The sequence below is a fragment of the Trichomycterus rosablanca genome, chromosome 16 (assembly GCF_030014385.1).
Source record: "Trichomycterus rosablanca isolate fTriRos1 chromosome 16, fTriRos1.hap1, whole genome shotgun sequence".
Lineage (NCBI taxonomy): Eukaryota > Metazoa > Chordata > Actinopteri > Siluriformes > Trichomycteridae > Trichomycterus > Trichomycterus rosablanca.
This window is the reverse complement of record NC_086003.1, coordinates 17,616,974-17,639,172: the sequence shown is the minus strand read 5'-3', so window position 1 is coordinate 17,639,172 and position 22,199 is coordinate 17,616,974. Positions and strand designations below refer to the sequence as shown.

Genomic DNA, 22,199 nt, shown 5'->3' with positions numbered 1-22,199 from the left:
CAATTTTTTCCTGCATGAACTGAAATCTTTTCAGATTCACAAAATCTTTTCGCAGTATTATGTTTGTTTATTAGGATTTTAACGTCATGTTTTACACATGGTTACATTCATGACAGGAACGGTAGTTACTCATTACACAAGATTCATCAGTTCACAAGGTTATATCGAACACAGTCATGGAAAATTTTGTATCTCCAATTCCCCTCACTTGCATGTCTTTGGACTGTGGGAGGAAACCCACGCGGACACGGGGAGAACATGCAAACACCACACAGAAAGGACCTGGACTGCCCCACCTGGGGATCGAACCCAGAACCGTCTTGCTGTGAGGCGACAGTGCTACCCACTTAGCCACCGTGCCGCCCTCGCGGTATTATGAACAGTAGATGGTTAAAGACTAAATCATTTGTAATCTTGCACTGAGAAATGTCTTTTTTGAACGTATGGGCAATTATCTAATTAAGTGGTGAGCCATGATCATTGCTTGTAAAGACTGATACTTTGGTGGATCCTTATTTTATACCCAATCATAATACCCTCACCTGTTACCAATTCACCTGTTCATTGTGAAATACTGTAACTTGAAAATTCTATAACCTTTTTACTTTTATTTTGCATTACTTTTATTTTTTTGGATCGTGTTGAATGCATAAAATTCTAAATGTGTTTCTGTTGATAAAATACAATTAATGTATCACTGAAAACTAGTGAAGGGAACTACTGGTATATGAACTATGAGGGAGCTGCTATTTGGGGAATTACGGTCGGCACCTGCGTGACGTCACCAGTCAACCGCAGCATAGCGACCGAGCTTGGTCGAGTATTGAGGGACAAACCGCAAACACTCAGCGAACACTGGATTAAATGTCTCACAAATATCGGCGACTTTTATGAAGAAGTCTTTTTTAACCTTGGAATATTAAGTTAACACGGTAGGGAGATAAATAAAGACGGAATAAAGCAGTGGGGAGACGCTGGGTAACTGTTTTGAATCCAGTACTTCGAGTACATACTTGGCTAACCGGCTAACGTTAGTAGCTAAACATGGTGGCATCAGCCCAAACTCAGATATGTGTAAGGGGGTCGCGGTTGGGTTTGCTGAATAAACTCGACTGTGACCGTATTTAAATTGCATTTCGAAAGAAAGTGTAGTTTACAGTTCTGATAACTTTTAACCTTTACTTGACAGTGTTTCTGTTTTTACACTACACTATTTTAATAAAATAGTTCTAGTGGGCTAGTGCCTAGTTTGTAAGTTGGCTAACATTAGTTAGCTTAATTTAGATATTTGAGCGCGTGCATTCTATCTCTTTTATTGTTGATAATGCAAGACTTTACTACAGAATTTTTAGCAACGAGAAGAAAAAAAGACAGTAAATAGGTCGGGTCAAACTCTCTTAGGATGCTTTTATGGCATGTGACTTATAATTAAACCGTAAATTATTTAGAAATACCATGACTGGTTACAAAAATCCGGGACGCGGAGCGACCGAGATATTTTAATGGCATTTTTGCGAGGTTGTACAGCTAGATGCGGACCTCGAATCTACCTATGGTTCAAACTGATCTAGAAGACTTACAGGATATATTACATGGAGACTAGTTGGTCATGCCGAGGAAGGAATTACCGTTGCCAGAGGGCTGGGAAGAAGCCCGAGATTTTGACGGAAAAGTCTATTACATTGACCACAAAAACCAGTCTACCAGCTGGATCGACCCAAGAGACAGGTATGTAACAATCAATGTGATGTACTTAGAGAGGCAAAAGGACATTGTATGGTGCTTAACTTGCCTTTTATACCAGCCTTTAAACGCAATGTTTTGAAACAATCATTTTCTTCCAGTTTTATCCACAGCAACATTCAGTGTTCTGGTATGGTTTGCTGTTGCAATTGTTGTGAACTGTTTTTATTCATGTAACCAGAAAGGGAATGTACTTGTAGTTTGCTGAATGCACCTGGAAATTAAGCTGGAATCAGTGGTTAGAGAAATCTAGATCTGTTGGTCACTACTAGATTTATGTCATTGTTAAGTATGGTGTGTTTGTAATATTTAGGGCACAAAATCCTTTTGTATAACATTGTACAACTGCTTGGTGTACCTATTTTATGATGCAATTGTCATGTTTTGTTTAATAGTTAGTAATAGTATTTCATATTCAGCTGCTTGACACTTTCTGAGGGCAATTCCTGTGTATGTGCTTTGTAAAGAAACATTTAACACAGATCTCTATTAATAAATAAATAGTAGTTTATCAATTGATTGTATTCACGTTTGATTGGTGTAGGCACACGTTTCCACTCCATCTCCCCAAAAATTGATCAGTATTGCTGCCAGCATGCTACATTAGATAGGAGTTGCTTACAATGGGTCAAAATGCAAAAATTGTTTTGTTATTTTTTCACGCAGCTCAGTCGGAATCTTGTTGCACCAGTGTAAAATGATTTTTTCCGCTAGCATTACGGTTTCTGTGTTGATTTTGATTAAACATTTTATCCTGGCCATGGCCTCGCTGGTCCAGAAGCACTGGGTGCAAACTGAAACTACACTGGAAAGATCGCAAATCGAATTGCAAGGCTTTCCCATTTACTCACAAACACCAAGAGTAGTTTGAAATTTTGGATGTTTGGGTGGTACATGTTGTATTCAATATGTTATAGTACGGACGACCATACATGTCAGCAAAGTGCAATATACAAAATGTGCTTTTTTGGTAGCCTAGATATGGTGTTGCACAGCTCCATGAGCAAATACTTATGGAGCCTTAAGCAGTCCCTGTGCCATTGGGTTATGAGAATATTCAGGTTTACATTTGGACATTTAATTTAACTACTTAACTGCCCAATCAGCTCTAAATGAGCTAAAAGTTCTCAAAACAAAAGTCATGTTCTGCATGTTCTGATTAGCTTTTAGAAATGACTTCATGGCAATTAGGTATGGCATTTGTTAATCAGTTAACCAAACCCTGACAAAGAAGTCTTTGTTTGATAGAGGCTGTTGGTTAAAAAGGTCATTTTTAATTCATTTAACTGCTGTTGCTTAATTTTAACTAAAAGCTGCGCTACGGATACTAGTACTACAGATGCTAGATTTTAAGCAGAAAAAAACTTTTTATATCATGAAAGATGGAATTATAACATTAAAATAAACTGAAGCTTTTATTTGTCAGTCTGGTCTGCTCATGTGGATCTGTGTGTAATATTATCTGTACAGAAATTGTTTGGATTGTTTGTTGGAAAAATTTGCATCGCTAATGACAATATTGAGCGTAAATCATTTACAATTTAGTACAATGATTCCAAATATCAACTGATAAAAAAAGAAACTATCAGTAAAATTATTATACACCCAGCTTATGTTATAAATTTTACTATAGTCAGCATTAATGAATAAGGGCTATTTTGCATTGTTATGCATTTTTGCACATTTATATGAGTTGGTTTGACTTAAACCAATTTGTTAACTGTTTAGATTAAATATGCCACATACTTGACTCATGTTTTGGCAGCTTCGAACTGCAGTCTTGTCACACCAGCCCTAAAGATGTTTCATTAGCTGTTTAACTTCTTTACTTTAGGAATTCATATGACATTGTCACAGTCAATTAATTAACTAATTGCAGATTATTTGCATGGTTTGATTTTTGTAATATTTTCTTTAACTATTTGATGCAACTCGACCAAACCTGAATCTGGTTAGTCCAGCATTGAACCCTTTAAAATTGATTTAATGCAATTAATTCAATGCTTTCTAATTTAACATGAAATAAACTGCTAGTATTAGCCCAGTTTTCCCCAACAATTCTTTGTTTTATTAAATAAAACCCAGCGTAACAGTAAACATGACAGTAGTGTAGAACAGTAAGTTGAACATAAACACAGTAAGCAATACAGCAGTTCAGCGTTATGCATGTAGATTTTAAACAGTGGACCTCTGTTGTACCTCTGCTCTCAGTTAAAATCATGCATTAGCTGTTAAATGAATTTAAATGGCGTTTTTAACCATCAGCATTAATAGAACAATGACTTCTTTGTCGGTTATTTGTTGACCGTTTAATGATTGACATTGTTTTTGATGTTTAGAAACTCACCTGATTGTGACATGTTAATTGTACGGATGAAATATCTCACATACTTGTTTCATACTTGCTGCAACTCAGCCAAACCAGAATCTTGTTACACCAGCTTTTAAGGGATTTTCCTCAGCCATGCTTGTTACTTCCCACAGCGAATTTCTGGCATAGTGAATTCATTTAGGCATTAAATCTCTGTTGGATCTTACATTGTCTTTCATTACTTTGCTTTGCTTTATGAGAGAATGCTAAATCTTGGTTGTATTCGATGCACACTTTAAAACTGTTCATTGCTGATTTCTGTTTGTGTACAAAACTGGATAAAATATTGTGGTAATGTCAGTTTTAGTTTTTGGACTGTGTTTTGGTCCCCCTTACATATTATATTTCACCAGCTCTGTTGGCTCATTTGCAAAATTAATACAAATCTTATATTATGATTATGTATTATGGTCATATTCTGTTGATGTATTATAAATATTTTAATTAAATGCACTGTTAATATATTTATGCTGCAGCTTGGATTGTCATCAGCTGTTTTAAGTTGCTTCCCACTACTCTACTAAATAAAAATAATTTCTTACGGTGTATTTTTCCTTGACTTGACATTTAGGCTAAACAGTGACCAGTCCCTGGCATTTTTTGCTATTAACTTCAGTCTCCTTGGACTTTGGCCCAAAAGCTGTGCTGGAATGCATGGTTAAAGAATTTTTGTGCTCTGCTTTCTCACTTCATCTTGCATTGATAAGAGGCGGCTTTGCAATAGAAGTACCCTGTATATTTTTCTGTTTTGGATTACTGTCTTTATTCAATTGGTGATTTCAATTGTGCTCAGAGTTTAGCATTGGAACTATATGTGGATTGACCACATATTTCTTCCATTGTGTAGTGCAACAGGTTTGGCTGTAGCTGGGAAACCAAGATGGCAAAAAAATTTGTAATTTAAAGTACTGCATGAGTGCTGCCCATGAAGGCGTGCAAAGCTAAGGGTGCTGCTTCTTAGTCCTTTTCACTGCATGCCAAGGTGCACAGCAAGGTCATAGTGCACCACACGGGCATGAAAACCTCAACAAAGACAAGTAAATAGCAGCCTCAATGCACATTTTACTCTACTGTATAGGATCCAAGCTTTGCAGTAAGACACCTGAGCTCAGTTTTTTTTTAACTATCAAAACAATTCTGTTTCATAGTTCTGGCATTCCAATCACACTTTTGCTTCCTCCAAACAGAATTTTGGAATTCTTTAGTATGAAAATATCTGCTATAAACTAAACAAGGATTATGAAAATGCTTTCAAGCAGTGGCTTTGACATTTGTGTAAGCTGTGCACAGTGTAACATCAAAAGAGCTAATTAAATATCACTAACTTTATAAATCATGACCTAAATCTGTCAGTTTGCCTGGCTTCTACCTCTGTACCATGCCCCATATTCTGTTGCTGCTTTCCAGTTAAGCAACACTTAAAATGTTGTAGTCAAATTATCATGCATCTTTAAGATCAAATCAAGCAAAATCAAGATTTTCACCAACTCTTTAAAGCTTTATTGTCCTAATTGCCTAATATTTTTGCCTAATAATCTAGTATCTCTTTTTAAAGAAAGCAGAGTTTGCATTAATAGTAGAGGCTCAATTATTTGCATGTGGTACAGCTATTCAGATTTTGTTATAGTTAATCAGTAACACTGCAGTCTGGAAAACAGTTATTTACATTTTTGCGTGACCTCAAAAAGTGGTTGGCTGAAAGTTGTGTATCAAGTCTTTATATTAGGCCAGCTTAAAAGAAGGTTTTCTCAGAAATCACAGTTTTAAATTGGTGCACTTAACGAAATATAACAATGCCTGCATGTTATTATTACAATAATTATAGTGAAATTTGTGGACCTGTATATACCTTTTGCCATATTGCTGGTATAGAAAATGAAGAAATAAAAGGATGTTTAACGTCAGTTTAATTTTATTTGGAAAAACACAAGGCCTGACCACAGTTGCTTTGGAGAGTAAAAGAAGCCACAATACGTATTTAAGGACATATCAGTGCTATAGAATATACACATGTATTTTCATACACATGTTTTCTTCATCACTCGTGTAGAAATGGGGGTAGATAACAACTAAGAAGAAGAAGATATACTGTATTTGTCATATATACATATACAGTTGTACAGTGCAATGAAATTCTTTCTGCGCATATCCCAGCTTGTTTTGGGAGCTGGGGTCAGAGCGCAGGGTCAGCCACCCTGGAGCAGACAGGGTTAAGGGCCTTGCTCAAGGACCCAACAGTGGCTGCATAGCAGAGCCTGGATTTGAACCACCAGTCTTCTGGTTGATAGCCCAAAGCTCTACCCACTAAGCTACCACTGTCCCCACTGAACTATTATTTAACTTTGCATTATTTATGGTCTACAATGTGTGGAATTTTGCTTTTTTTATTTATGCATTTCCCCCCTTTTTTCTTAGTTTAGCATAGCCAGTTAGTCTTCTGTTGTTGGGGTCCCTGATCTGTCAGAAGAGGGTATATTTACCTGACACATGCTCCCTCCGATGTATGTGCAGTCCACGACCCCTTCTTATTTGCCATACTTTAGTAGAGGCCAGTCTTGCACACTGAGGGTCACATACGTTCTTCCACCTCTGTACAGGCACCTCAAGCTACTAACCAGGGTCCCTACACAGGCATCATCAGTGCAGTACCATATATACACGTATATTTGTGTCAGGTCAAGTACAAATAAGCCAGACACCCCTGTGTGGCTGTTAATTCCCAAAGAGTCTCTGGTTAGAGTCATTTATAAAACTCACAACAATCTGCTGATTTTTCCTTATTCAAACATTGTTTTCTAGAGATTCCTGGCTTTTTCCCAAAACTGTAACTCATGTGCTGCATAGTGTATAACTACACCTTATAGAACAGCATAAATTAGAAAGAAAATTTAGTACTTTAGTGTGCAACGTGGGATATTTAAATGTCTAAGCTCTGCCCTGAGAAGACATATGCAGTTTAATCAGTTATTTTTCTAAAAAGTCTTTCTTACCCACCTTTAATCCAAAATCATAGAACAAATTCTCCAGACTTACATTTTGTCACAGGAATGTCTTGTCTTGCAAGACTAGTATTGTTTTTAAATCCATGAGCCAACATTTAGTGGTTGTTTTTATTGCCAGGTGACTCGTACTGTACCTAAGTACCCATGCTAAATCTGGTTACCCTGCTTGACCAAGCATATTAAAGCATGCCATGTGAGTGGGAAGAGAAACAGTCTAGATCATTGATTGGTCATACAGAATCACCACAGGGGTGAGAATTTTTTATTTATGAAATAAACTTAAACTAACTACAAAAAGCCTGGCAGGAGCGAAGCTAACTGAAAATGGTCCTTTTGTTGCTGCTGCTATTGTTTAGTTACAGTGGCATATTTGCTTTTAATGTCTGGTGAAGAACGTGTCGCAGCCTTGCCTTCAGCGAACTCTTACATAGGCTCATGGGTAAAACTGGAAAAAATAAATAAAGCCATGCATTAGATTCACATATTGCAAAGGATATTGAACTTATGTTTTTTATTAATTGAATACTGTACACTTTTTCATGTATACTATTTACAAGTAGCAGCATACACAATATTAGCACCATGGAGTAAATGGTCTGTGCAACACATGAAGCAAATAGCATCAACCAGCCTTTACTTGCTGTTCCCTGAATAGTGTGCCAAAATTGATTTTTAAATACATTTGTTTTAGTTTTTTCCCCTTTTTAGTCAGTTACTGAGGCTGTAAAAATAGTTTCTTAGTTCATAAATCAAGAAGCAAGTGAGACTTACACAGGATCAGTCACAGTATACAGGTCCTTCTCAAAAAATTAGCATATTGTGATAAAGTTCATTATTTTCCATAATGTAATGATAAAAATTAAACTTTCATATATTTTAGATTCATTGCACACCAACTGAAATATTTCAGGTCTTTTATTGTATTAATACTGATGATTTTGGCATACAGCTCATGAAAACCCAAAATTCCTATCTTAAAAAATTAGCATATCATGAAAAGGTTCTCTAAACGAGCTGTTAACCTAATCATCTGAATCAACGAATTAACTCTAAACACCTGCAAAAGATTCCTGAGGCTTTTAAAAACTCCCAGCCTGGTTCATTACTCAAAACTGCAATCATGGGTAAGACTGCCGACCTGACTGCTGTCCAGAAGGCCATCATTGACACCCTCAAGCAAGAGGGTAAGACACAGAAAGAAATTTCTGAACGAATAGGCTGTTCCCAGAGTGCTGTATCAAGGCACCTCAGTGGGAAGTCTGTGGGAAGGAAAAAGTGTGGCAGAAAACGCTGCACAACGAGAAGAGGTGACCGGACCCTGAGGAAGATTGTGGAGAAGGGCCGATTCCAGACCTTGGGGGACCTGCGGAAGCAGTGGACTGAGTCTGGAGTAGAAACATCCAGAGCCACCGTGCACAGGCGTGTGCAGGAAATGGGCTACAGGTGCCGCATTCCCCAGGTCAAGCCACTTTTGAACCAGAAACAGCAGCACTGGACTGTTGCTCAGTGGTCCAAAGTACTGTTTTCGGAAATCAAGGTGCCAGAGTCTGGAGGAAGACTGGGGAGAAGGAAATGCCAAAATGCCTGAAGTCCAGTGTCAAGTACCCACAGTCAGTGATGGTCTGGGGTGCCATGTCAGCTGCTGGTGTTGGTCCACTGTGTTTTATCAAGGGCAGGGTCAATGCAGCTAGCTATCAGGAGATTTTGGAGCACTTCATGCTTCCATCTGCTGAAAAGCTTTATGGAGATGAAGATTTCATTTTTCAGCACGACCTGGCACCTGCTCACAGTGCCAAAACCACTGGTGAATGGTTTACTGACCATGGTATTACTGTGCTCAATTGGCCTGTCAACTCTCCTGACCTGAACCCCATAGAGAATCTGTGGGATATTGTGAAGAGAAAGTTGAGAGACACAAGACCCAACACTCTGGATGAGCTTAAGGCCGCTATCGAAGCATCCTGGGCCTCCATAACACCTCAGCAGTGCCACAGGCTGATTGCCTCCATGCCACGCCGCATTGAAGCAGTCATTTCTGCAAAAGGATTCCCGACCAAGTATTGAGTGCATAACTGAACATAATTATTTGAAGGTTGACTTTTTTTGTATTAAAAACACTTTTCTTTTATTGGTCGGATGAAATATGCTAATTTTTTGAGATGGGTTGGGTTTTCATGAGCTGTATGCCAAAATCATCAGTATTAAAACAATAAAAGACCTGAAATATTTCAGTTGGTGTGCAATGAATCTAAAATATATGAAAGTTTAATTTTTATCATTACATTATGGAAAATAATGAACTTTATCACAATATGCTAATTTTTTGAGAAGGACCTGTATGTGTTGGTGTACAGTGAGCCGTATTACAAAAAAAATTGCAAAAGCTTTATTTATACATTTGTTTGTCCATATATCCCCAAATTGAAAAACGTGTATAAAGTAACTGCATGCCTCACTTGTAGAGATGGAACGATCGATCGGCTATGAATCGGTATCGGCCGATTTTTAATCAAAATATGCTATCGGCGATCGGCGATATTTCCTAAAAGTAGCCGATCCGATCGTGTGATATATAAAAGATCATGTTAAGTTAACAGCTCAGTGGATTGATCCAGACTTTGAGCTACGACGCGCCAACCATCACATCACCATTCATCAACAATCGTACAGAAACCACAGTGAAAGCTCTTCATGACCTAAAATAACATCATTAACTTTGTGCATCATACATACCATGTAATTTTGCTGATTGTAATATTTACTTTAAAAAGATAATTCAACCCGGTCACATCTGAGTCGATTCTATCAGCACGTTATATAAACTCCTGGTTCACTTTGGTAAATCGTAAGCGGTTCTTACTTGTGATGTAGATGAGAACAGAAAACGTTACAGAGCCAATCAGAGGCAAAAGTTTATTCATTACCAAATTCGTTAGTTAATCATCTGCTGAACTTTTAGCTCCACAGACGGAACGGTTACAGATCTGTGGTAATAGCAGTTTAATTAAGCTTTTTAATGAAGCTTTTTAATGTAAGAGAGTCACACAAAATGTTCTGTAGTAGCTGGTGTTTATTTAAAACCACGACATTTAATTAATAACCGTAAACACGGAGAGATAACTGAGAAGATAAACTTACGCGTCGCGAAAAATGACTCGTGAATCAATGAATCACTTATAGCGATACAGTGAACAACGCGTCTCTTCTAAAGGCGCACACACACGCGCGCGCGCTTCTCCGGTTTACTGTGAGGCTCTTTTTAAGTTTCCCCCCGATCGCAATCGGCTATCGGTCGATGTCCCTGAAAGGAGATCGGAGATCGGAATCGATGCCAAAAACCCCGATCGTCCCATCTCTACTCACTTGCATTAGTTTCTCCACACTTTTTTAAAAAGTGATGAATTCTTTTTTACATTTATGCCATTTAGCAGATGCTTTTATCCAAGACAACTTACAGATACTTTTTTTTTTTAAATATATCTTTTATTTTATGACCTAATCAGGATTTTACCTATTTAATGGATCTTCTCTGTGGTTAAATAAAAACAGCACCATGTTGGCACTACCTGATGAACTTTAAAAATGATCAAATTGTTATTTGACCAGCATTTTTTGAGCTCTGGTGTAAATTAGTGTTTAGGCTTAAGGGTGGTGGTATATCCTTTAGAAAGTCTGCACAGCACTGCCAAATAGACCGTATCTAAAGCAAATCGATCCAAAAAGCTTAAACAAATAGATATGCTGTTTCTCTGTCAGCTCTGTGCTGCCACTTTCCAGTTGAACGTATTACTTCTATCTTGATGGAGTATGAACTTGGATTCATGCATATGCTTAAAGAAGTCTATAGAAATACTTGTGTGTGTCTGTGAAGGTTTCAGCGTTGTCCCAAATTTTCTTTTTTCACTCTTAAGCATAAAACAGCATTACGTTCAACCTTATAATAAGTAAATACTGATTCTGTAAGAACTACTGCATTTGGATGCTTCTACAGTCAAGCAGCTCAACACTTTGAGTCCAACCCTCACAATCCTATTTTTATTTGGGCCTCGGACCAACACTGATAAGTGCACCTTCCAGTGGCTAGGCTGTCCAGCCATAATCCTTCCCTTGGACATAGTCAGTAATGTCTGTGTAGACACCTGGTTGGCCAAAAGCACTGCTGAAATTTTAACCCTGTAACTCAGCAGTAGTGGTTTAGCATATTTCATTGCTGTGCCACCTGAACACCCTCTGAATTATTTAGCAGATATTTTAATATGTAAAATTTTTTAGGGAGGGCTCTTTCCTGTTCCAGCAGGCCATTAAGTGAATTATTGGACAGTTCTACTTTAATGGTGATTTTACACTTTGTTTGGATGATTGAATTCATACCCAGTTAGGTGCCTTGCTCATGGGCCCAACAGTGGATAGCTTGTAGTGGTGGGGCATAAATCTTTTGATTACTAGTCCAGTAGCTCATGTGCTGAGCTACCAGTCTTTGCTAAAGGAAGGGAAATGTTCATATAGTAGTAATGTACTACTAATGTATGTGTTTACTGTGTTTATTAAGTTGCCACAAATTAGCCTTCCTGGCAAAGCTTTTTTAGCTTGTTTATATAAAAATAAAAGCTTATTTAGTGTTTGAAAGATGTTATTTTTGTGTTTAATTCCTTATTTTGCATCTTATAGTCCTTGCAGTATTTTTGATTTGGGACCATTTGCATCACTAATGCATTGTTTTATCTGCAGATAGCAGTTTCCCATTTCTCACCAGTGTGAACTTAAAATTGGCAGGTTTACCCAGTCACATTATTCTATTTCTGGAGAAGTAGAAACCCCAGCATGGGCTGCACCCAAGCTCCTTTTGAATTGAATTCTAGACCCTACATTTTAGGTAGGTATCAGTACTCAGGGTCTTCAAACACATCCCCAAACCTACAGAACTCTGCATCTAGGACATAATTGCAAGTTTGAAGCACCTGTACTGTCAGCTGCACTTTACAGTCACATAAATTGTTAAATGAAGTGCACTCTATATTTCGGGCTTCTTGGCGACTGTTTTGTGTAAAGCACACATGACTTATGGCTTCCTGCTCTCAGCCCCCTGCTCTTAACTTTTGCTGTACCAGTCAGTATCTGGTTCTGACTCAAATGTTTTGCAGGCAGAATGATAAGATTACAAATATGCCATAATGCAGTGCAGCAACTTTCAATCCAAATGTAACCCCTAGCATGGGTGCTAATCGTAAACTAACAGGTGATCAACCACATTGTTATTAATTGGTGGCCTCTGGTAGCACTGGCAATGCACACAGGATGGAATTGTTTAGTATCCCTTGGCATAATGCATTGAAAACATTCACTCAGGTAAATGGAATGTTTCTCTTGTCCTGTTAAAAGTTTGGCTTTTCGTCAGAGGTGCAGTGGCCTTTTATTGTTGGACCTTGAGCGCGCGCGGCACAACGTTGGTTGAAGCCTCATAAAAGACATGTGGAATTTATAGTGTGTGCTGAATGAAAGTGCCTGACTCATCGTTTAGCTATGTCCTACGTTTGCACTCACTCGCGCGCTCTGTCAGTTTGCATTAGAGCACTGGCCTTGAATGTTTGACGTCCCAGGGGCTCTGTGAGGTTCTTCTGCAGTGGCTTGAAAGGGGGCGAAAAGGGGACACCATTTCTAAAACTGAGAAATTTATTAACAGCCTTTGTGCAGGAAATCATCAGTTGTAGTGCTTGCATTAGACTACAAAAGTTTCAAATGCTGTCATCAGTTTTGGAGCAGTTTGCAGCCCTAAATGATGAGTTTGCTGTTGAGGAATGTCAGTGGGCTAGAACCCCTTGTCCAGCCTATGTTTTTGACCTCACAAATATGTTTTTATAGGGCACAAGTTTCCAGAGTAACAGTTGTGGGAAAGCACTCCTATAAATGTAAATAAAGGCTGTTGTAGCTGCAAAGGGGGTTGGTGTTGTGAGTGCAACTTTATCTGTGGCTGTGGTTTTGCAATACTTTTGACTATATAGTATTTAACATCTAATGACAAAATTGTGTCTACCAATGATCTCTAACAAGATTACAGTTGGAGCAAGTTGTTGCAAAAGTTGGCTATTAGCAATGCTAGTTAGCATTGCTATGCCCTCAGAACTTCTATAACCCTCCTTAGTTTTTACCCCCAAAATATAGAATTCACAATACACACTACAGTGGGGCCAAAAAGTATTTAGTCAGCCACTGATTGTGCAAGTTCTCCTACTTGGAAAGATAAGAGAGGTCTGTAATTTTCATCATAGGTACACTTCAACTATGAGAGACAAAATGAGAAAAAAAAATCCAGGAAATCACATTGTAGGATTTTTAAAGAATTTATTTGTAAATTATGGTGGAAAATAAGTATTTGGTCACCCACAAACAAGCAAGATTTCTGGCTCTCACAGACCTGTAACTTCTTCTTTAAGAAGCTCTTCTGTCCTCCACTCGTTACCTGTATTAATGGCACCTGTTTGACCTCGTTATCTGTATAAAAGACACCTGTCCACAGCCTCAAACAGTCAACCATGGCCAAGACCAAAGAGCTGTCGAAGGACACCAGGTAGAAAACTGTAGACCTGCACCAGGCTGGGAAGAGTGAATGTACAATAGGCAAGCAGGTTGGTGTGAATAAATCAACTGTGGGAGCAATTGTAAGAAAATGGAAGACATACAAGACCATTGATAATCTCCCTCGATCCCGTGGGGTCAAAATGATCATGAGAACGGTGAGCAAAAATCCCAGAACTACACGGAGGGACCTGATGAATGACCTGCAGAGAGCTGGGACCAAAGTAACAAAGGCTACCATCAGTAACACACTACGCCGAGAGGGACTCAAATCCTGCAGTGCCAGGCGTGTCCCCCTGCTTAAGCCAGTACATGTCCAGGCCTGTCTGAAGTTTGCCAGAGAGCATATGGATGATCCAGAAGAGGATTGGGAGAATATCATGTGGTCAGATGAAACCAAAATGGAACTTTTTGGTAAAAACTCAACTCGTCGTGTTTGGAGGAAGAAGAAGAACCCAAGAACACCATACCTACTGTGAAGCATGGGGGTGGAAACATCATGCTTTGGGGCTGTTTTTCTACAAAGGAGACAGGACAACTGATCCGTGTTAAGGGAAGAATGAACGGGGCCATGTATCGTGAGATTTTAAGCCAAAACCTCCTTCCATCAGTGAGAGCATTGAAGATGGAACGTGGCTGGGTCTTCCAGCATGACAATGATCCCAAACACACCGCTCGGGCAACGAAGGAGTGGCTCCGTAAAAAGCATTTCAAGGTCCTGGAGTGGCCTAGCCAGTCTCCAGACCTCAACCCCATAGAAAATTTGTGGAGTCCGTGTTGCCCAGCGACAGCCCCAAAACATCACTGCTCTAGAGGAGATCTGCATGGAGGAATGGGCCAAAATACCAGCTACAGTGTGTGCAAACCTGGTGAAGACTTACAGGAAACGTTTCACCTCTGTCATTGCCAACAAAGGTTATGTTACAAAGTATTGAGTTAAACTTTTGTTATTGACCAAATACTTATTTTCCACCATAATTTACAAATAAATTCTTTAAAAATCCTACAATGTGATTTCCTGGATTTTTTTTTTCATTTAGTCTCTCATAGTTGAAGTGTACCTATGATGAAAATTACAGACCTCTCTCATCTTTCTAAGTAGGAGAACCTGCACAATCAGTGGCTGACTAAATACTTTTTGACCCCACTGTAAACCTTGTCTTAGGCTTTGGTATTCAAACTTATTATTTTAAATAAATTGGGTGACTGGGTGGTGCAGCAATCTAAAGTACTAGCACACCACTTGCAGCTGTTGCAGCTTGCGAGTTTAAATCACAGCAGAGCCTTCGACCTGGCTGGGCGTCCACTCAAACACAGTTGGCCGTGTTTAAGGGAGGAAAGGTCAGACAGAGTCTCTTCCCATTGCTGCTGCAATATGTAGTCTCCGGTACTGGCACGGGAACCTTCGTGGGAGGTGGGGAAGGGGAAAGTCGCATAGAGCTTTGCATGTCTCTCTGTACGCGATAAAGCTCTGTGTGGGAACACATCACTGGCAGGTGATACAAAGCAAACGCATATTGAAAGGGGCGTGTGGTAATCTGACCCTCTTTGATCAGAAGATTCGGGAAACGAAAATGACTAGATTGGGAGATAAAGGTGGAAATATCCAAGAAAGTATTAGTTGACTGGTGTTGTGCAGAACATCTGAGGGATGTCCTAGTTGTCTTCAAACGTACTGTTTAGTATTGTAGGCTGCAGTTTGAAATTCGACCTATTTTATTCAATACTGTTCCTCTTACAGAAAGCATGGGTTAAAAGTAGGGATGCATCGATACCATTTTTTCCCAACCGAGTACGAGTACAAGTACATGTATTTTTGTACTTGCCGATACCGATACCTATTTAGAATACCGTTTTTTTTAAACAAAAACACACGTGAGAAGTGACGAGAAGTTTAATGATACCACGTCCAAAAATGCACGTCAACAAGTAGCGAGTGATCAAAGTGTTTGTGCGCTGACGTGATGAAATCAAGGAGGAAAAATAAATGAATCTGAGTGGATTTGGCAACATGAATAGCATGGATTGTTCTGTAGTGAGTTGGAGGTTAATAAATATTTTTGCAATGTTGGTGTTTTGTTGTTATGTTTTGTAGAGAACGATCAGGTCAGAAATACTGTAAAACGTGTGTGTGTGTGCCGGTGTATTCTGATATAAACTATATTATCCCCCTGTCCCACCTGTTTACACTCCTCTCCTGCGTTTCCCCTCACACCGTATCCTGCGTTCTCATTGGCTGTTCGACATGTCACTCATTCCCAGTCGCACATCTGAGATCAGATATCTGACGTGCTAGAAAACTCGAGTGTTCGGTGAGCCGGTCGGATCGAGTTGTTGGATAGTTCACACTTAGCGATCGAGAGCCGCGTTTTGATCGCCGAGCGAACGCCGAGTTGCTCCCTAGTCGGCAAATCTAGCGCCGACCAGCCGCCGAGCGAAAATCAGGGCAAAAATCGTGTAGTGTGAACCAGGCATAACGCAGCAACGTGCACTAGGCACACGGTATCGGATGTTTAGTATTGGAGCCTCGTTTGCGAGTACGAGTACAAGTACCCGATACCAGTATCGGTACTCATGCATCTCTAGTTAAAAGGCAATACTTTACAAAATATATGTTTATTTAGACTTACATTTAAATACGTAAAGACTGGCAACACTCTGGTCCACACAAATTCATACAATTGCTGATTGCATTAAAAAGGCACAACAGTTCTTGGCTTATTTATTAGCTAGGTCACAACAGTGGCCAAGAATGATTAAAGCATAAAAGTTTGGACTGCACCTCTACCAGTTCTGTCTTTAAGGGACTGCACCTCTATATAGTATGAACATATGAAATGGCATGTAGAATAATATAAAAGCACATAGACCGTAATGTATAGACTTCAATTAAAACTGTCAATCGATTTGTTTCTGGTATTAATGCATATTTCATTATTCAACACTGCTAGAATGATTTTTACAGCTTTACAGTTTTTTGTCTCACATGCACGCGTTTTAGGCCAGTTGAGGTCTGCTACGCTGTATGACTTAAAGGTGGTGTCACTGACAAAAAGACAGGAGAGGCAGGTGGAGTTGGAGAGATTAAGCTGCTGCAATTCTTGTCAGTTGTGACAAGGATGAAAAAGATTAGGAACAGATTTATTAGAGGGACAGTGCAAGTGGGATGTTTTGGAGAAAAAAAATTAGGGAGGCAAGATTGAGAGTTTGGGCATGTGCCGAAAAGGGATGAGAAGGGTGCTGTGGATAAAACTGCCAGGCAGGAGGAGGAGATGAAGGCCAAAATGGTGGTTTATGGATGTGGCGACTGGCGAGAGAGGACATGCAGGTGGTCGGGGTAATAAAGCAGGATGCTTAGGACGGGGCAATGACTCCCTAATGCATCTTTGTTTCCACTCACCTTTAAGCCAAAATCACCAAAATAATATTGTCTGAGTTAAAGTCTGGCTCTGCAAGACTATCCAGAGTGTTTTTACAGTGCAATGTGATTAATTTGATCTGGAAACCAGCAGGCCATTCAGCCGTATTTACAGCTGTGGCTCAGCTCAGTAAAAGGGTTTAAAAGAGCTGCTTAGCATCTGCCTTCATTGTTTTGCTCCAGAGAGAAAGAAACATATCTGAAAGGCAAAGACTAAGCAGGGCATGGGGGTCTTTGCGTGAAGGTTCATAATTAATAAGGTGAAAATTAAGCCGGTTCAGTTTCATTGTGTCCACAACTCCTGAGCCTGGGCACCTCCCAGCACATAGATGTTTATGCCAAAGACTTACAAAAACCCTGTCTATATCAACCATGAGTTCAATTCATTTTTTGTTAGTACCATTTACAATCCTGGGTGTTGATTAATTTTTATATAATACGTAGCAATAACTGTCTTTGCAGGTATAGTAATTGAAAAGGTTTTTTTCCCCTCTGGACCATTTCATGTTTTCGCTTTTTAATGTTCAGTTTCAATTGTTAGTAGATTTTCCCAAAAGCCGCCATTTCCATAGTTTGGAACTTTTACATCTTTACAAAAATTTTACTTGCTGTTAAAAGAAGGTGCTAATTGTGTTGCCCAGATAGCTGTTTCCAAAAGCAAGGTGGCTTGCTTAAATTTCAATTGCCAGCCTCCTTTGTTAGTGTAGCTGGTAGGGACTACCAATAACAAGTGTGAGGGTCTTTGCCATTGCTCTGTGGTCCTGAGCACTGAGTTTGGAGGCCCACATTGTGTTGCCTCAGAAACCTCCAGGCGATGGGTCAGCAGGACCTGTGGAATGCCAGGCCTCAGTTTCCGGCCATTGTGCTCAGCAAGCACTCTAGAGGTGAATAGGCAGACATTCTTTCGCTGGCCCTCCCCCCTCCTTTGCCTTACACAGTGACATTGTGCTCATGCACTGTGCACTGACAGCCTCTACACAGACGCTGAGTGATTTTAAGATCTTCCTGAGCTTAGATAAGACTTGGATGTGTCCTAACTCTAAAGGAAGATTATTAAATTGTAGGGATGACTCAATCTGCTCCAAATCTAATCAGCATCAAACCAGAGCTGAGCCTGTTTAAGTTGAGCCATATTAAATCAAAGTTGAAACATATTACACATGCACAAAGTCTGATTCTTCTTTCTTTGTTTCTTTATCTTTCTGACTTTAAAAACTATGTACAGGGGTGCACAGGTGGCGCAGCAGTAAAACCCATGCGTACTGCGCTCTGTAAGACCTGTATTTTTTTGTTTGCACTTTATTTGTATGCAGAAGCTAATAAAGTATCCTTTGCCCACACATTTGCCTGCATTTGAACAAATGTTGCAGTACATTGTCTGCCTAATCTTATCATACCTGAGCCAGGCAAAATACCTTATCCACAATATTCAGACATGTCTCTCTTTGCTTGTAATTTGAACAGTCACTTCAAGAAACAATAGTCAAGCAAGTTAAGTGCTTATTTGTTAGGTGGATGCATGTACGTGATGGTCCGTCTAGTCATGTTAAGTACATTAAAAATATATATGTTTTTTAAATAAATACTAAATAAAGCAAACTTGGCAAAATAATTAAAAGAAACATATTTTAAACTTTTCATACCTGTTGTTTTTTGCCATTGTAAGTTCATTGGGAATATTACTTGCAAATGAATAATTTTGGTTGCAACTGTGACCATTTTAATCACAATCTGTAGCCCTGGCTTTACTAATTTCATTTCATGTGATTAATTCTATATGTGAATATAATTAGACACTCTGTCCCAAATATCACCATGACCAAGTCATTTCTTGCCCTAAGCAAGTTTTCGGTAAGTCAGACCTAGCGAAGACTAGTACTTACGTCTTATCTCTTAAATTATTAATAAATAATTAATTTCCTAGAATACTAATTTTGTAGCAAAGTACAGACATTTCCTTATGCTGGGCCAGTGGTAGATTAGTGGTGAAGGACTAGTGATCAGAAGGTTTCTGGTGCAAGCTTCACCATCGTTAGGTTACCACTGTTGGGCTTGAGCAAGGCCTTTAACCCTCATATGCTCATTTCTTTATGCTGGTGGCATAGCACGGGCATCTCCTTTTGCTGGTCGCATTGGACATCTCCCAGCTGGCATGGGAACGCCTGGGGATCCCACCAGAGGAGCTGGTAGAAGCGGCAGGGGAGAGAGATGCCTGGGACTCTTTGCTTGCACTGTTGCCACCGTGACCCTGAATGGATAAGCGGAACAGATGATGATGATGATGATGATGATGATGATAGTACAGGCTTTTCTTTATGCTGGTGGCATAGTACAACTAATACTTACTGTGAAAAAATTTAAGTAATCAAATGTGGAATAATCGGTCAAATCTTTATAAACGGCTTTAACTATATTATGTCAGATTATTATCAAGCTACATTTAAACTTTCATGTGTAAGTTTGATTTTATATTGTCTTCTTTATTTGTAAAGGAAACCTGCGGAAATGTTGTCTTCTATGAATCGCCAGCATTTAAAAAAAGTATATTTATTTCCTTCTTCCTGTGTTTTGTAATGTGCTTAATGGCTGAACTGTTCATGTTAATATTTTGTCTGTATCATTTAGGCATGTCCCAATACTATTTCACTATTTTTAAGCTTTGAGTTTTAGCTCATACCAACAGTGGACTGATACTGACGTTTTTACAGCAGCTGTTCATTGGGTCCTAGGGTCCCATCCACATAACATCAAGGAATTGGATTACAATGATTTAGATTAGATCCAATAAAAATCTAGCACTTTTTGTCAGTGTTGTCTTGATGCTCCGTATTAAACCGGGACAAGTATTTGCATACTGAAATGGGGAAAAATTAAGACTTCTGTATTAATTGTTGTTTGTTGTCCTACAGGCACACCAAGCCCCTGACCTTTGCTGACTGTATAGGAGATGAGTTACCTTTGGGATGGGAGGAGGCTTATGATCCTGTAGTGGGTGCCTATTATGTTGACCATAATACAAGTAAGTAAACTACATACAACCAACTGTATCCTACCTGAGATTTAAGTTGGTTTAGTTCTGCTCTTTTACTCTACAACAGAGACAGGACAGTTTGAAAATATATATAAAATTTATACTGTTGACCTAACAGTATTTCTTAAGTTTTGAGAACTGATTTTAAATTTAGTAGCTAGGGATGTTAATGATAACGGGTTATCCAATAATCAACAAAAAAGTCGTTGTTCAGTTAATGCTGTTGCTTAAAAACCTCATTTAAAATAATTCTCAACAGCCGATGCTTGATTTGAAACGAGCGACAGTGTGTTCACACAGTTGATTTAAGACCCTCCGTTACACCCTTAGTGCTTATGCGTCAACAAAGTGTTTGGACACTTTCACATTCAGTACTAATCCGAACAGAATTGCTTTTATGCATTTGTATTATTTAAATCATGAGCGATGGATCTATTAAACATTAAAATCAAATGGAAGCTGTTAAGTGTCATTATGGGTTCTGAGTGCATGAACATAGCCTGGACAGTGCACCACCCAGTCCATCGCAGGGCTTCGGCCATCCCCCTTCAGACAAAGCCTGTTTGCGTTTGTGTAGACAGTGGTGAGCTAGCGTAATAGACCATTGCGACACCTGAGTACCTGTAATTTTAGTTACCTAACCAAGCAATTAACCAGACTTATTTTGGTATTGGGTTCAATGAGACTAAATCCACCCAAGCTTGATTACTCCCAGTCCTGTTCAGTCTAGACATCAATTAAAATTGATGCTCCAAGTCCAGATCAACTGTGGAAAATATAAGGATGAAAATTAAGCCCCGGAAAGGCTTCACCAAGTTATTTCTAACTTTAGAACAGCATCGCACGACATTGAGTGCATTCGTATGCTCACCACTGTTAGATTACTGCGAAGAATTAGATTATGACAATAATCCAAATATTGCATTTGCCTGCAACAAGGCAGTGGCTTAGTCAGTCCGAAATAAAAGTTAATTGTTGTCAGAAACTACCTGCTTAGTATTGCCTATGGATACATGTTTTTACATCGTGCTGCACAGAATGCTGTCCTTTGGTCCATGTTTTAAACTGAAGATTAGCTTTATTTATCTGGGATTCTTTTTTCTTTTCTTCATTTTTGTAAAACAAATAATCTCTCAAGCTGGATATTCTTCTGAAATAAGGACTGCTAGGAGAGAGTTCCTAGGTTATGCCGGAGAGCATTCCTTAAACCTTTCGAGTGCTGAAATGTTGTTAATGTTCATCACACTACAGATATGATAAACAAACTCTGTTCCGAATGGAACCGCTCATATCAACGCATCTTTATACTATACATCTTATAGCAGTGTAGTGACTGTTGCAGTAATGCAGAACAGTAAGATGAACAAACACTGTGAGCAAAACCAGTTAAACATCATGAACGTAGATTTTTAAGTTGATTACTAGCACTAACTAAACATGCTATTCATCATTAATAAAGATGCAATCGTTATTTTAAAGCTTTTTCTCCAGTGTGGTTATGATAAGATGATGAGCAGAGTTTTTCCTATTATACCAGGAAATAATGCAAAATATACACTGTATATGGTTAGACCTTATATTGACGCAAAACGGCTTCCGTTTGTTCGATTTCAAGAATGTCAGTGTATAAAAAGGTCTTCTTTTTGAATTAGAACTGCTGCTCTCTTTTAATGATTCACGGTGGCTAAGTGGGTGGCACTGTTGCCTCACAGCAAGAAGGTCCCGGGTTCGATCCCCAGGTGGGGCGGTCCGGAACCTTTCTGTGTGGAGTTTGCGTGTTCTCCCCGTGTCCGCGTGGGTTTCCTCCGGGTGCTCCGGTTTCCTCCAACAGTCCAAGGACATGCAAGTGAGGTGAATTGGAGATACTAAATTGTCCATGAGTGTGTTCGTTATAACCTTGTGAACTGATGAACCTTGTGTAATGAATGACTACCGTTTCTGTCGTGAACGTAACCAAAGTGTAAAACATGACGTTAAAATCATAATAAACAAACTTTTAATGATTAAGTATATAAAGTGGCACATGCACACTGGGTTGGAGTGTCAAAAAAACTTTCTTAA

General features: G+C 39.1%; 1 protein-coding gene across 1 annotated transcript in view; it reads left to right on the top strand.

Annotated features, from left to right (window-relative positions):
• Nucleotides 1–1,350: 1,350 nt before the first annotated feature.
• wwc1 (WW and C2 domain containing 1) overlaps nt 1,351–22,199 on the top strand; it is a 54,196-nt gene continuing 33,347 nt past the window's right edge. The window contains exons 1-2 of the mRNA XM_063011183.1: nt 1,351–1,728; nt 20,017–20,126. Coding sequence (XP_062867253.1) covers nt 1,610–1,728; nt 20,017–20,126 — 229 coding nt within the window. The 5' untranslated portion in view covers nt 1,351–1,609. The remainder of the gene's footprint in view (nt 1,729–20,016; nt 20,127–22,199) is intronic.